General features: G+C 43.5%; 1 protein-coding gene across 8 annotated transcripts in view; it reads right to left on the bottom strand.

The window, feature by feature from the left end:
- The window catches only part of CASZ1 (castor zinc finger 1), a 469392-nt gene that overhangs the window by 21169 nt on the left and 431481 nt on the right, over positions 1 to 16742 (bottom strand). For 5 of the 8 annotated variants that reach the window (XM_089658417.1, XM_089658416.1, XM_089658418.1 and 2 more), the window contains 12 exons: positions 16365 to 16427; positions 15472 to 15562; positions 14537 to 14701; positions 8208 to 8380; positions 7225 to 8042; positions 6238 to 6343; positions 5932 to 5995; positions 5544 to 5704; positions 5335 to 5457; positions 4899 to 5219; positions 2666 to 2864; positions 165 to 336 (listed from right to left, as the gene is read on the bottom strand). In XM_089658417.1, coding sequence (XP_089514543.1) covers positions 165 to 336; positions 2666 to 2864; positions 4899 to 5219; positions 5335 to 5457; positions 5544 to 5704; positions 5932 to 5995; positions 6238 to 6343; positions 7225 to 8042; positions 8208 to 8380; positions 14537 to 14701; positions 15472 to 15562; positions 16365 to 16427 — 2456 coding nt within the window. The remainder of the gene's footprint in view (positions 1 to 164; positions 337 to 2665; positions 2865 to 4898; positions 5220 to 5334; positions 5458 to 5543; positions 5705 to 5931; positions 5996 to 6237; positions 6344 to 7224; positions 8043 to 8207; positions 8381 to 14536; positions 14702 to 15471; positions 15563 to 16364; positions 16428 to 16742) is intronic. The other 3 variants (XM_089658419.1, XM_089658415.1, XM_089658420.1) reach the window with 3 other exon arrangements.

Here is a 16742-nt window from a genome sequence, read left to right as displayed (position 1 = left end):
AAGTATCCCGGACAGTACTCAATTGTTTCTGTCGCAAATGCACTAATACGGCTACAATCACCTCAAGTAAAAGATTATATTAAATGTATGACTTATGAATAGGAGATGCCTTTATTTTCACTTTGGAAAGCATTAGAGGTCTGTCAGAAGTAGACTGTACATACCCAATCTTCCACATTCTTCTCGTTTAGTGAAGTACTTGAAGCCATTTGCTGCTCTTCGTTCAGCCTTCTCGTGTTTTTTCACATGCCACGGCAGCTTGGTAGTGATGTTGGTGACAAAGTAGCAGTTGGGCCGTAGACAGTGGTAGTGTCCACGCATTCTAAACTCGCAGTGCTGCAGGTACATAGGAAAAAACAAAAAACTGTCAGACAATGACATGGAGCATTTTTGGATATACAACGCATACTAGGGGGGATTTACTAAAACTGGTGCACTCAGAATTTGGTGCAGTCAGCTTCTAAATTCAGCTTGTTCAATGAAGCTTTGACAATAAAAGCTGGAAGCTGATTGGTTTTTATTGCAGAGTTGCACCAGATTTTGCACTCTCCAGTTTTAGTAAATAACCCCCATTTGGTGGAATACGATAACCTAAGAACATCGTCCTCCCCATTAACATGGCCTGTACGTAACGCCAGCTGTGCGCTAGTTTTGGTGCCATTATTGACACTTGCGCCAGAATCGGGTAGTTCTTACTACGGCCACATTCAGAATCTACTGCTGTGGCTGCAACAGATTCTAATAAAATAACCATCAGTTCACAGATCAGCAAAATAGCAGTAATGGAGACCATCTTTGAGTTGACGCAGAGAGAGATGTCAGAGTTGTACATATGTGATAGGAAGCTGTTAATGTGATGGCTTCCCGCATAGGGCTCATGGTCCCTTCTGATGGCTTCCCGCATAGGGCTCATGGTCCCTTCTGATGGCTTCCCGCGTAGGGCTCATGGTCCCTTCTGATGGCTTCCCGCGTAGGGCTCATGGTCCCTTCTGATGGCTTCCCGCGTAGGGCTCATGGTCCCTTCTGAGGGCTTCCCGCGTAGGGCTCATGGTCCCTTCTGATGGCTTCCCGCGTAGGGCTCATGGTCCCTTCTGACGGCTTCCCGCGTAGGGCTCATGGTCCCTTCTGACGGCTTCCCGCGTAGGGCTCATGGTCCCTTCTGACGGTTTCCCGCGTAGGGCTCATGGTCCCTTCTGACGGCTTCCCGCGTAGGGCTCATGGTCCCTTCTGACGGTTTCCCGCGTAGGGCTCATGGTCCCTTCTGACGGCTTCCCGCGTAGGGCTCATGGTCCCTTCTGACGGCTTCCCGCGTAGGGCTCATGGTCCCTTCTGACGGCTTCCCGCGTAGGGCTCATGGTCCCTTCTGACGGCTTCCCGCGTAGGGCTCATGGTCCCTTCTGACGGCTTCCCGCGTAGGGCTCATGGTCCCTTCTGACGGCTTCCCGCGTAGGGCTCATGGTCCCTTCTGACGGCTTCCCGCGTAGGGCTCATGGTCCCTTCTGACGGCTTCCCGCGTAGGGCTCATGGTCCCTTCTGACGGCTTCCCGCGTAGGGCTCATGGTCCCTTCTGACGGCTTCCCGCGTAGGGCTCATGGTCCCTTCTGACGGCTTCCCGCGTAGGGCTCATGGTCCCTTCTGACGGTTTCCCGCGTAGGGCTCATGGTCCCTTCTGACGGTTTCCCGTGTAGGGCTCATGGTCCCTTCTGTTGGCTTCCCGCATAGGGCTCATGGTCCCTGGGATGCCAGTAGCCATCCCTTCTGATGGCTTGTCTTTGGCCGAATTCAGCTGCCAGCCAAAAGATTCCCTGGCCAACAGCCGAATGTAAACAAAGAGGCGGAGATGCTGGTGACATCATTGTCCAAATATGTAAACTTCCAAATCTATATATCCTTGTCTTATTTTTAGTTATCAGGTATATGATTGGATGTTGGCAGCTTATATAGATCTCTATAGTTTAGGTTTAGAAGCGCAGGAGGTTCATATATTATAATTGTCCAAATATGGTGATGGTAATCTTTGGGAAATCCCAATGGGCACCCCGGAACCAGACGGAGTGCATTTTCTTTAGACCCCCCCCCCCCCCCGACTCAGAAAAACTCATCACCAAAGCTGTGAGAGTAAACAATGGTTGCACTTGGCATTGTTACCCCAATAGGGGCTCACACGTACATGCGGTTATACTGCCGTCTCTCCTAAAAGCGATCCACAGTAGAGCACTTTTCAGAAGGCATTTTGAAAAGGCATTGCCTGCTGTAACCCTCAAAATACCAACCCACTTCACAAATTCACTTGATTGGGTCATATTCTGCTGTGGTACAGCCTGTCAAATGCAACATGTTATTTAACTTTTGCCACTGCAAATCATCAAGGCGGTGGCATGGTACAGCCCTGAGTGACTGCATTGTCGTGTTTTGGGTGGTAGTATAGAGCTAAAAAACTGTGGTTCAACCACTTGCTTTTACTGCCCCCCCCCCCCCCCCCCCCCCGCTACTCCTGTGAACAAGTCTTAAAAGAGGTTTTCTGAATAATTCAAAATGGTAGAAAATTTTGAAAATCTGTGCAATATAAAAAAGATTCCATGCTTCTAACAATTGTCTGCTTTGGTTAGCGGGACTTTTCTGCAATTCCACATTGAGATTGCTTGTTGCAGGTTTTGTCACTTACCTGGTTGGGGCACAGGCACTGCAGGGAATAGTATGCAAACTGGTCCCGCACATTCACCAGACTATTATTGGGGTTGATGTGGTCAAGGCAATGGGACTCTGCTTTACCCGACGTTTTACACACATACTTGCAGTTTCCAAACAGACAATGGAAATGGAACTTGTTTGCATATTTGCAGTCAGTTGCCAGGCATGGATCGCTGTGGAAACAAAAGTTTAGAAAGAAACGGGTGATAAGTAGCAAAGTGAAATAACATGTCATATTCATATGTCTATACAAAACAATATCGTTTTTGAAAAGTTTTTGGTCTAATTTTAACTTTTTTTTTTTTTTAGTAGCAATAGCTAAAGATGACCTTTCAATCACAGCATGAATACATTTCTGACATGTCGCAATATACAGAAACTGCATATAAAAAAAAAGCTGTTTTATCATTAAAAGCCACCCTTAATCCCCAGGCAAGTACCTTTGCCTAGGCAGAGGTAATATCATCAGTCTGTTGCAGGTAGGAGGAAGCATTTCCTCAGTCTCCCCTCCTGAAGTGATTAGGCCACAGGATTTTAGCTTTGTAGCAAGCCAAAAGGTGAGAACTATAGAATTGCACAGGCACCAGGATTTATGGTGAATGAGGAAAGAACAAACGGGGCGCACAGGACTAGTGCATTACCATAAAAAATGTTTAATAAGAAATAAAGTAGGTGTTGTACTCACAAATGACAATAAAGTCAAGGCACATCATAAAGAACAGCTGGGTCAACACCGCGCTGGGTAACAGTCCACAATAGGGAGTGTAGACATCCAATAGGTTGACGCATTTCGAGGACTTGCCTCTAGGGCTCTGAGGAAGAGGCAAGTCCATGAAACGCGTCAGCCTATTGGATGTCTACACTCCCTATTGTGGACTGTTACCCAGCGCGGTGTTGACCCAGCTGTTCTTTTATGATGTGCCTTGACTTTATGGTCGTTTGTGAGTACAACATCTACTTTATTTCTTATTAAACATTTTTTATGGTAATGTCCTAGGCCTGTGCGCCCTCTGTTTGTTCTTTCCTCATTCAGTATATTTGGATTTCCCCGGTCCATTTGAGGGCAGCAAGGTGTGCATGTTCCAGGACATTCTTAATGTGGTTGTAGCCTACATCGAGTCCATCCCCAAGCGCAGGAGCATTTGTGTTTGCTGGTACCAGGATTTATGGTATATGACTGCGTCCTTGCGACATCTAAATCGACATCTTAAGGCAGCCATACATGGATTGAAATACGGCCATTTCAGCAGGAATAGCATTTCGATCCATGTATGAGCGCAAGCTGGTTATACACAAGTTAATTTACTGATCAACATCTGTACAACCAGTCTGTCGAGTTTTTTCTGATTAATCAGTACCACAGGCTATAGCCAGCAGCACTGATCTGTGTATTCTGACAGCAGGGAAGGCTCCCCACTGTCAAAATACATTCAAACAGCGGGAAGAAATCTCTATAGAGTTTTTGGATAGGGGGAATCGGGTCATTTATTTTTTCGTTCAAAATGAATCCTGTTGGTCAGCATCTAGGAAGTAGACAATGACCCTGGATGGTGGCTAAACAAAGATGGCTCCATCTATCTGGAGAAAAAAAGCAGAAGAACGTATTTTTCAGGTGGTTCTCTGACATCTGCAATGCTAAAAAACATTAGCTTTCATACTTCCACATTACTTAGCATGCATACACTTTGAAAAAATTTACCTAATGCCAAGTCCTCAGAAAAGCCCATTTCCAAAGAAAGGGAAAGTACTCCCTTGCAGTGGGACTGCCTGGAAACTGAAAGGGTTCAATGCTTGTTAAGGTCTAGGGGAACAGCAGGTTTCCTTGCCAGATCCTCTGCTCCACTGGCAGCCAGCGATCTCCTATACTCCCCCACACTCTGGCAGTGGACTGTTCTTGGTGTACTCATGTCCACTTTAGGGCTATGGGCTTAGCATTGGACTTAATGACATCGGAGGGCCTGCAACCGTCAGAACAGAGGGGAGAAAATGCTGCAGGGAACAGTTCTACCATGCAGGGAGAACTCGCCGGTAGGTAGAACTGCTTTTTTGTGCCCCAGACCTATATTAGCATTGAACCCTTACAGTGCAGGGACAGTCTTACTACAGGGGAGCATTTTGCTTTTCCTGGGGTTCAGCTTGAAGAGCTTCAATGTCTTTATTTGTTTTTCAGAACTATATCGTGTAACTGAGGTAAAGGAGGGACTTACTTCTCCTGGAACTGCAGAAATCCTGGCTTGACCTGAGGCTTCGCATTCTCCAGAGATGTTGTTGCCATGGGGGATGAAGCTAAACTGGGTACTGAGGTGGGTATCTGGGGGATCTGTGGGATGGACGATGCCAGCTGCTTCCAGGCCAGAAGAGTTGGAGTGGATGGAACCGCAGCAAGACAAGGAGCTGGAACCTCACAACCAGGCGCCATATTTGAGGTTAAGGTGGGTGATGTCGGCATAGGGGAGATCTTTGAGTCTGAGGAATAAGGTATTTCTGAGCTACCTTTTGAGGTTCCTACATCATTTCGCAGGTGAAAGCTGTAATTAGACCCAAGAGGAGAAAACAGAATCAGAGGAGGGAAAGGCAGAGGGTCCTCAAAGTATTCTGAGATTTCCTATGCATTGAGGGTGTCTCTTCAATTTAGTTACTTACTTGGCATGTTTTATGGCTCCATCAAAGGTACTGAAAAGTGCTCCACATTCCTCTACAACACAGTGGAAATGAAGTTTATGAAGAAAGTCACAATGATGGTCACACACATCTGCAGGACCAAACCTAAAAATGTGAAACAATTAGACATTTGGCCTCATCAAATTCCAATTTCTCAATGTTATATACTGTACGCATGCACTGCCTGATACCTGCGTAGATATGTCTTCCAGGGTTCAGTATGCTTTTCACCATCAAGGGCCTTCATCACTTTGCCCAGATAATGGGTGGACTCTCCTGCCCCAGAATCACTACTGTCTGCATCTGTTTTCAGGCTTAACAAGCTGCCTGTGTTGGAAATGGAGTGCTGGATCTAAAAAGACATGACGTGGTAAGAGGGTGACGGGTGCTGAACCTCATCATGAACTAAGCTAAGTGGAGTATTTTAACCTACTGATCATACCAACCACTTCTTCACAGTCACCTACTGTAGTTTAATACACACTGATTTCAAGAATAGGTTCAACTTGCAGTAGTATGACAGTAAACGCCTAGAGTAACTTCATGTTCTTTAACCTCTATGCATGTTGTCAGACTTACCTTGCCCACAAGAGAACAATGTAGTTGTAAATCAGTTGGTATTTCTTGACCATTGGACTCATTACTGCAGAACCAAAAACAGAAATGACTTAATAAAGACATAACCTCTTAAATACATCCTACAACTACATAGAAATAGTGGCTGCCACTGGAATGCATAAAGAACCATTGAGTCTTATTCTGTGCACTGAAAATCTATATCCTTATGTTAGGTGTTGACAAATGATGTATTTAGCTAGTCCAGTACCTGAGAGGACTGCAGGTTGAAGATAAAGGGTGTGATGACAGGTTACACTCTATTCTTACCTGTTTATACTCAGGTCCAGGCTCTGCTCCTGAGAGCTACTTTGGGGCGTTGTTCCTTCTGTATCGGGAGCCTCTGGCTTAATCCGTCCTAATACTTGCCCATTGCCTGTGCCAAGATAATATTGAGACAGTATGAGAAAAATAGGTGCAGTCACTGGCCAATATTTAAAGTGCAAATAAGGCCTCCATGTCTGCATCTCACATTTTATATGCAACGACTTAACATGCTACAGTATAACTTCATATCATATTGCCCACCACCACAGTGTTTGCAATATATCATTTTAACACTTCCCAACAGGAGGTGACTAACAAAACTACAGCTCCCAACATTCATTTTGATTTTTTTTCCCAAAGCAGGAAGTCTTTGTGGCCATTGCAGCTCCAAGGAAAGAGACTGGTGGATTTGGGCTTTGCTAGGCAGGTTCACGTGTCCTGGGTGGGTTTGGAAAGATAGGTGGTGATGATTATCAGGTAATGGATGTGCATCTCTATAGGACTGCACCACGTGACCGCATTATGTCATCACATCATGCTGTAGTCCAGGACAACACAATGGACGCAAAAGGGGTGAAACAGAGATTTGGGGAGGCGAAAGTGTAGACACCAGTGTAGACTTGTAGTGAAAGTGTAGACACCACTTTGGAGGAAGTGAAAAAAGCAGCCTTCAACTATAATGTTAAGAGGTAAAATTTGTCACTTTGCAATTATTGTTAAATGAGTGAAAAGAGACAAGCCAGTGCTGTTGCATTTTTTTTTTTATGTTGCTGAGCCTTTAGTTTTACTTTAAGTAGAGGCATTAGAATAACACAGTAATAGTACAATAAATAGCATGGGTGACACCCAGTTCATAAAATCACTAAAGGCAAAATACTAAATCCTAACACCTCCCCTCCCCACTCTTAGTTCATTCTGGCTAGGACAAACATCCCTGCAATTTGCAAAGTAAAGAACACAAGAGTCATATTGTTTAGCACATAAACTCACCTGCTTCAGGTGATGGAGACTGTTTGATGGCGGCTGCTGCCAGCCTTGCCATCATAGGAGAGATTAGCCCTTTACTGGCAGAAATCTTTTCCATAATGGATGTAGCAGCTGGCGAAGTGCTATTTTGATCGCTGGCCCCAGAAGCAGACTGTGGAGAAGTGTCAGGGGCAGCCACGGGCACTATGTTACTGGTGCTGATGGGAATTGAGGTGCCACCACGTCCACTTATGATAGGGAAATATGGCCCCGATCCTACAGGGAGCGTAGTACTAGATAAGGCTAAAGCCAAGGGCATATTAGTCGGCAATGTCTGGGACAAAAGGGTTGACATCTTGGTTGTAGGTGGAATGGTGCTGGTGGATTTCAGTGTTTGTGGAGAAGGTGCCTCAGAAACAGTAGGAACCAGGGATACGGAAGACTGCTGACTTGTGGGAGAGGCACTCAGACTAGAGTTTTTGCTACTCAAAGCAGAAAAGTCAATGAGATCATCGTTGCTAGACTCCTCCATGTCATTGTCCTTTCCCCCCATAAGGGAAGATGCAAGGCCAAGCACCCCCGAGCTGCGGATGTGTCGCCTCTCATGTTTGCGCTTGTGTGAGGTCATCTGGCTGGTGGAGGTGAACGTGAAACCACATCCAGTGCGAATGCAGTGAAAATGATTGGTGGCCTTGCTGTACACACATCCTTCGTATTTGCACTCTTCATATTTGTAGAACTTCTTGAATCCGTCCTTTGCATATGCATCATCTTTAATGTGGTAGCTCTTGTGCTTCTCTATGTCACACTTGTTTTTGAAAGTGAAGCTGCATCCTGGACGCCTGAAAAATACACAGAATTGCATTTTTCTTGTATTATGGCCTTGTTTAAATAAAATGCTTAATAATCGCTTGCTTGCTATGCAACTGTCTACCTACAAGTAAAACCTGCACATTTTTGAATGTGCAAGTCTCAGTAAGAAGCATTTATGTCTCTGTCATGATTACCTGCAATGGAAGTGAGTAGTCTTTTGGCCATAGAACTGGCAGTCCACTGTACCACAGTCTTCAGTGGCTCGGAAGCGCTGAAAGCCATCGTTAATTAGCTGAGTATTCTTCTTATGGAAGTTTTCATGTGTCATTACATCTGAGGTGCTTGTGTAGACTTTGTTACATCCCACCTGAGGAAAAAAAAACACTAATCAACATAATACAAAAGTACGAGCAATGAAAAACCTGCAAGAAATTGAATTCATGTCATCATTCCTTTATAGAGTAGTGGTGCACCATTGTCAAGGAGCAAATGGCTGCCCCAGGTTGTCCAGGTAGATTTTTTTTTTTTTTTTTTTGCCATCACCTTTGGAAAGGGGAGTTAAAAAAGACAAGCTATTGTTGCAGGTCCACAGAAAGCAGCCGAACGTGCACAAGAACGGTGTAAGCCCAAGTTCAAAGTCATCACATCACTAATGGAATGTTCAACTTGTCTTCCCTCTGGCATCCGTCTCCAGGCAAACTGGGCAACTTTGCCATATTGAGTAAAAAAAAAAGTACGGAATCTGAAAATGCAGCAGCTGAGGGGGGAAACAGGAGCCAAGTGCCAGGGTCTGCACCATCTCACAAGTGAAAGGCATAAAAAAACAGCAGTACCTCCCGTGCCTTCCAGTGCTTTCTCCTGTTCTCTTAGCAGGTTGATGAGAACAGACAATAACAAAACCCTCTGACAAATACCCAAAACGAAAAAAAAAAAATCTCCAGCTGTTTGCTGTACAAAAGCATACTCGCTGGTGACACCTTGAAAAAAAGCAGAACCTCGCCATGGGATCAGACAGAAAAAAAGAATTAAACAAAAAGCTGCAGAGGAATAATTTGCAATGTGGCACTTGGTTCTAAAGCTTGAAAAATGTGGGCTTTATATAAACAAGGAACTGAAATTTATCCACACCAATTATGGACATAACCTAAGTGCGCCCTACACAAATCTTATTACTGGAGCTGGTTACACCTTTGGTTACAGTATGTAACACACACAAGCAAGATGTGCAGAGATCAACCGCATTGGATAGGTCCCTAAGAATTCAGTCATTGGCACAGATGAACTCATTTAAAACCAATTCACTCAACGTTCTGCAATTATATTGGATATATTGAATATTGGATAGCTCTGGTTAACAAAGCCTTGTCTCATTGTAATCTCCACTATTTGAACTGGCACAGTTTACAAAAATTGTAATATCTAGTTGCATCGGTTGAACTCTTACGCAGCGCCTCCATCTTTTTAATCCCATTTATATGCTTTTGGACTCACTGAAGGGGTTAAAGCTATGTTCCTACCTCTGCATTTTTAATTGCCATTTGGTGTGATTTTGATACCGAATAACATGCTGGGTTGGGGTAGCCAGCGAAAATTTTAATATCTAGCGTTTGACTCACTGAGGGGGTAAGGCTTACATTCCTACCTCTTCATTTTTCATTGCCATTTGGTGTGATTTTGATACCAAATAACATTCTGGGTTGGGGTAGCCAGCGAAAATTTTAATATCTAGCGTTGGACTCACTGAGGGGGTTAAGGCTTACATTCCTACCTCTTCATTTTTCATTGCCATGTGGTGTGCTTTTGATGTTTATGAACATGTTGGATTGGGGTAGCCAGCAAAAAGGAAGAAAGTGGGCTTAGGTACTGTATGTTTGCTTTGCTGCATCAGAAAAGTTTGTAAGAAAAATGTAGATTAAATAGCCAAGGATTTGGTGCAAAAAAGGAAATTACTATTACTATCATCTCACCACAGGTTTCCTTTAACGGGAAAGTATGATGTATTTCAATAAGCGTACATTTTGAGTTATTAGCGTTTATCTTAAAATAATTTTTGATGTAACTTTCATTAGTTTTTCATGCTTGCTTTGCCATATTTTTGTTGTATTATATGTGAATATTTATAGATTAGTCTTTACAATAACTTTGCCTCCCTTCTTACTAACTGAGACATCAGCAGTACAGGTAGCGCATTGTGTTCAATGAGTCAACTGACTAAAGCTGGCCATATATCAGTAGAAATTCCTCTGAAAGTACGGAGGTTCTGAAAAAATCGTTTGTCAGATCACTCCTTCTTGTCATCATTGTGTTAACTAAATGCAATTGAAAAGCCTTAAAAAAGAAGTATCTGTTAACTGAAAAAAAAAATATACCTAGCTGGATGAAGCATCAATCCCCCGTTGGTTCTGAGAACTAAGCGCTCAAACACCGCTGATCACTCAATTCCCAGTGTTTCATGAGCAGAGAGCTGGAGATTGTCAGCGGCTCTCTTCTGTGCCCTTTCAGTGCTCACAGGGGGCAAGAGCGGCTCGCTGAGAGGCTGAGCCAGCTGCCAGTCCAGGCTCCTACGTGGATCCCAACCATATGGTCAGAATCTTTTCAGAACCTGGGCTGGCTCTGCAACATTAGCCGACAGTGGGCTTTAGCCGGCTATAAGCTGAAAATGGGTCATAGGAGTGCACAATGAACTGCACTCCTGTGATCCCCATGAGAAGTAATGCCAAAAGAACTTTGGCTATACTTCTCCTTTAAAATCTGTCTCCTCCAATGGAATCCCAGATGTATTACCAGGTTTTTATTGCACCTAGAACATGTGTATTACAATATGTATGATCTTTCCCAGATAAAAAACACATTTACGGTTAGAATTTTGTTTATGCAAGATAAGTTTCCATCCTGTTTCTTTGATTTTCTATAAGGTAAAAAAAAAATTAAAAGATCAGCTATTTCAGTCTCCTATTCGAAAACCAAACATTTTGACCTAATTCTACTAGTGTATGGCCAGATTTTTAGTTACATTTTTAAAAATGCAAATGGTAAGATGGCACCAAAAACTAGGGTACAAGAACAATAAAGAACCATATGAACACTAATGAACTAAAAATGGTGGTCAAAAGCTATGGATTGCCCCAACTGTTGTGGTGCTGCTGGACGAAAGCCCAAGGTGTGCTTGTAAACAAATATGAACCAATAAACACACAAGTGCTCTCAGATAGTGGAAGAATACCAAAGTTGCTCTTCTGCATACGCACATGGTGTAATCGTTGGTAATTTATTTATGGCATTTGCCTTACCCTACCATTAGGAACTGGTGAGACTTCACTGATACCCAGTGGAAGACTATCTGAATGTGCTTGTGGTTTATATTTAGTTACATTTTTACGCACTACATATATTCCCTTTGTCATACAAAGCCAAAGGGAAAAACCTTTCCCTCCACAGCCTAAATGAGTTGACTTTTTTTTCCAGTCCCTAGATAGCAGCTGTGGAACTCTGTGCAAACAATCCACTTTGATTATTTTCACTTTAGCTTCATCTCCTTTCCCCATTGGGTGGAATTTACTTTTTTCAGTTAGGTGACCTGTTTAAGAACCATCTTCCCCTTCAAAAGACCACATTTCAGTTTTCAAATCTGCTATCCAGGGATTGCTAGAGTGCTGTGATATGGGAAAGGAAGCAATAACATGCTTGCCGCAAACCTCTACGCATGGCCATTGCCAAGCTGGCCATTCACTGTGCAAATATTGTCTGGGTCCTGAACTGGCTGAAATTCGACCAGTGGGCGGCTTTGTTACTGCCCTCCCGCCCAACATACTTCAATTGAAAAACTGGAGGAGCCGAGCAGAAAATACTTGGCCAAACAGTGGCTGCATCTGATTGGACTCTCTGGGTATTTTGACAGCCTGCGGAGCCAGCCGTCCAAAATACAATAGCTTCAGCAGGAGATTTGCCCATCTGCACTGTATAGCATCTGTTAAACTATATCTCCTAGATTGTAAGCTCCAAAGAGCAGGGCCCTCGATTCCCTCATGTTTTGCATTGTATTGGTATTGTTCTGTCGCATGTTCTGTCCCCCTTTGTAATGTACAGCGCTGAGCGAACCACTGGCGCTTTATAAATACTGTATAATAATAATAATATGTGTATGGCCAGCTTTAGATGGGAAAGCAAGAGGAATGGCATGGTTAATTAAATGAATTGATGTTACTGATACATACAGTATATATATGTCATTGTATTATAAAATGATTCTCAATAGTTCTCAGTGGCTGGATGTCACATGGAGCAATGACTAAAAGTAGGAAACACACCAATCTATATGGAAGACCAAAGATGAAAGTGAGTTAAAATTTCACATTCAGAGAGGACGGGATAGTTGTCATCTTGTGTAAAATATATAAAAGGTGTTGCCAGTGCATTTGGGCTAGATAGGACCTGCATGCAGCATCAAAGAGATGGGAGTTACCTGAGCAGTATGATGGTTAAGGGTGGGGTGTATTTGTATATATTGGATAATAAAGCAGGGAGCTGGCTTTATATGTATCAAACACATCCACTGTGTCGCTTACGTGTTTACAGTATACTTTAAAGATTTTGGGTCTGATTTAATTTCATGGCGGAAAAACGTGTTCTTTTATATTTATGGAGAAACAATTATTTTGCAAAGGAGTTCACTGAGTCAGGAAGCACTTTGGTGACCAATCCTAAGAAGAAATCATATTTATTCATTATTATTATTATTTTTTTTAAGATGGCGGGGGGTGGTGTAAATGAATTATTTTACTGTATTAAAAAAGGAGGAAATACTAGATAGAGATCATCCAGGTATTGCTTTCAGTTCCAGATCTGAGATGACTGAGATAAGACACTTCCATACCTAGTGATTCTAATTTGCAGAGAACTTACTGTGATACTCTATGATTTTCCTTGTGTCAACAATAGGCTTACCCTGCACAAATATCAGGACACCACCATAGTGACTAATCTCTGCAGTGCTGGTATACTACATTATGTCCCAGACAAGCACATTGTAGGCATTTATGACATTTGGGAAAGACCTGAAGACAATCAACATTTTTTATGCATTCTTACAGATCAGGGGTCTCTAAACTTTTCAGAGCCACATCAAATATTTTACAAAATATTCACAGGCCAAAAAAATGAATACATTTTAAATGAATAAATACATTTTACTTTGAGCTTTTTTTTCATAATCACCATAATATGATTTACCAACATCACAGAAATAACTGCAAATAGCAAATAAACCAGAGCCAATAATAAAGGTCACACACACAAAAAAATAAATCAGTCCCCACCTCTTTCATTAAATGTGAATCCCCATCAGAACTCTCCTTACATCAGGGCCCCCAGCAAAGTACCCCGTTACATCAGGGCCCCATCAAAGTACCCCATTACATCAGGGCCCCCATCAAAGTACCCCGTTACATCAGGGCCCCCATCAAAGTACCCCGTTACATCAGGGCCCCCAACAAAGTACCCCGTTAGATTATGGCCCCCATCAAAGTACCCCGTTAGATTATGGCCCCCATCAAAGTACCCAGTTACATCAGGGCCCCCATCAAAGTACCCCGTTATATCAGGGCCCCCATCAAAGTACCTCGTTACATCAGGGCCCCCATCAAAGTACCCCGTTACATCAGGGCCCCATCAAAGTACCCCATTAGATTATGGCCCCCATCAAGTACCCCGTTAGATTATGGCCCCCATCAAAGTACCCCGTTAGATTATGGCCCCCATCAAAGTACCCCGTTAGATTATGGCCCCCATCAAAGTACCCCGTTAGATTATGGCCCCCATCAAAGTACCCCGTTACATCAGGGCCTCCATCAAAGTACCCCGCTAGATTACAGCCCCCATCAAAGTACCCTGTTACATCAGGGCCCCCATCAAAGTACCCCCTTACATCAGGGCCCGCATCAGAGTCCCCCCTTACATCAAGGTCCCCATCAGAGCCCCCCTTACATCAAGGTCCCCACCAGAATCCCTTTTTACATTAAGTTCCCACCAGAGTCACCCCTTACATCAGGATGCCCATTATAGTACCCCGTTATATCAATGTCCCCATTACAGCATCCCCTCACATAAGGGTCCCCATCAGAGTACCCCCTTACATCAAGGTCACCACCAGAGTTCACCGTTACACAAGGGTGCCCCTTAGAGTCCCTCCTTACAGCAGGTCCTCATCAGAGTCCACCCCTACAGCATGGTGAGAGTTGGCAGCATGCCTGTAGCTGCAGGATGGGAGGCAGAGCAGGATCATCCTCCTGTGATTGTTGGGGCAACGACGTGATGACACACTGGCGGTGTCCTAGCAATCAATGACAGGGACAGCGCAGCAGGGGGGAACCTGTAGTGAACCTGACCTAAAGTGGGAGCACAGTGGGCCCACACTGAGGATGTGCCACTGACCCTAGCTGCAAGCTAGATAAAATATTGTAGCAGGCTGGATTTGGCCCACAGTGGCCCATAGTTTGCTGACCCCTGTTGTAGACTAAATACTCACCTGCATGCAGTGGTAGTGTGTGCTTTTCCCATTTAGATGGCAGCCATGATAATAGACACTGCAATCATCTAATGGACTGAAACGCATGAAGCCGTGCTGCAGAGAGTTGTCGCGTTTTTTGTGCATGTTGTAATGGCGGATCACATCTTGCTTACTGGTAAATCTCTACGAAGGAAAATTATAAAGGAAGTTTTAATTATACAATATTGAGTCTAAACAGCAGAAATGCAAAGCATGCACTTCAAGGGGTTGGGATATTAAAGGATAGGTTCACCTTTGGGAACATATTCCATGTTCCACCAGTTTTTAGGGTGGATCATGTAATATGTTCCCACCACTGCAGCCGCTGCCCGATTCCCCTCCTCCCCCTCCCTGTGACAGCAGTACGGGGAGAAGTTCCCCATACTAGCTGTCAGTTTTTGAAAACAGCGTGGCCGTGCGGGGCTCTACCCACACGGCCACGTCATTCATTCACAGAGCTCGGTGAGTGAACTACAAGTCCCAGCAGCCTTAGCAGCTGTTGGCTTGTAGTTCTCAACTACCACAGCACTGTTTAGCGCTGTAGTAGTTCATTGAGTCTTCCTGTCAGTCTGTATCTGCCTACCCGTACGGGATGTATGGGCACACAGATACACTGACAGTTTGAAGGAGTCCTGCATGGCACCAGCGATCTGACAACTGCAAAAAAATAAAAATAAAAAAGGATATTTATTTATTTAATTTTTTCTATGTTAACTAATCCATTAAATGAGGGGTGATGTATAAAATCTGCAGCAAATGAAGTCAAGCTGTTGACTCTGGCAGCCAGTCCGATCTCCGCTTTCTCAATTTGGTAAAAGCTACATATGGTTTGATTGCTACGTGCAACAACCTTTACTTCTGGTCCAGTTATCATAAATGACAGGTTAGGTGCACAGTATTAAAAACACGCTTACCTGGTAGTTACACTCCGGGTCCAGGCAGTGGTAGTGTTCCCGGTACTGATATGCACAGTGAATGTGACCGCAGTGTTGGCTGCCTGAAAATCTGTAAGGAGAGTCATATAGTTGTATGTCGTGACATAAAACCATTTACTGTCTTTCCTTCATAGGATCTTCTAGCAATAACTGAAAGGCTATTAAGCTGGTAAATATGTATTGTCCTATTATTTTCTTAGAAAACTGAAATTTTACATTAAAAGGATTATTTCTATAAGTTATATGTCAGTAGCTTGCAGATTTGTATCTATCTGAACCCCTTTTTATCTCTATCATCAATCCCACATCAGATGAGTGATGCTTTTCATTTTCTAAGATGTTCATGTGACCGTTTTCCTGGGATCCCAAATAGTTTACTATAGGTTTAATACCTCAAACGCATAGGGTTCAAGCCAAAATACAACAGTTTGAATGGTAAATCTCTAGAACCTAAAAAAAATGAATTCCAGGACCAGTTAAGGGGTTCCAATTAATGACTGGCATTCCCATGGATTAGGTAAGACAATTTCAAGGCCTTAGACAAAAAATGTATTCCCTGTATGGCCAACATATAGAACTATGTAGAAAAGCAAAATATTACACGTGGAACATGGTCAACAATGCCAACAGAAGTCTGAATTGTTCATCCTGTTCCAGGTTTGATCTACTGCAGTCACACAAGCAAAGGACCAAACCACATCAGCAACACTCATCTGTCTGCAGTCAGAACACACTTTCCAAGTTATAACTTTTTATTCTATTGCATCTCCATAAAAACAGGTTAGTATTGTTATTAGAGAAATATTGAACATAGATGTAAGGCACCTTGGCCTACAGATGGAAATAATCTGGCATACCAACCACACTCCTACCTGGCAATATATTTCTGGTATATATTTACATCTTCTGGGGGCTTGTCTGGGGGTAGTCCATTCCTGGTGAGAAAGACAAGGCAGAGCTGGTTAGAGTCAATTCAGCTCCCTATCCAGCTCCATCTCATGCCATGCTCCCGGATCTGGATATTAGTAACCCACATTCAAAATACATTAACCCACATTAATACAAAAAAAATGTAAGCCCTCCCACCCCTCCTCAGACTGCAATGTTCTCATCCACACATGCATAGACAGGCTCTATTAATCATATACCCAGATAAGTTCCCATTTTCATACAAACTTTCTAAATTTCCCTCCATTCAACCAACCAGATCCTCAGATATCTCACTGACTTGCTTCATCTGCCCCTGTGCA

Source organism: Staurois parvus, unplaced genomic scaffold, assembly GCF_062004578.1.
Source record: "Staurois parvus isolate SC_StPar_1 unplaced genomic scaffold, SC_StPar_1.0 ptg001066l, whole genome shotgun sequence".
In the NCBI taxonomy this organism is placed as follows: Eukaryota; Metazoa; Chordata; class Amphibia; order Anura; family Ranidae; genus Staurois; species Staurois parvus.
The sequence above is the reverse complement of the archived record's forward strand: the minus strand, read 5'-3'. Positions and strand labels throughout refer to the sequence as shown.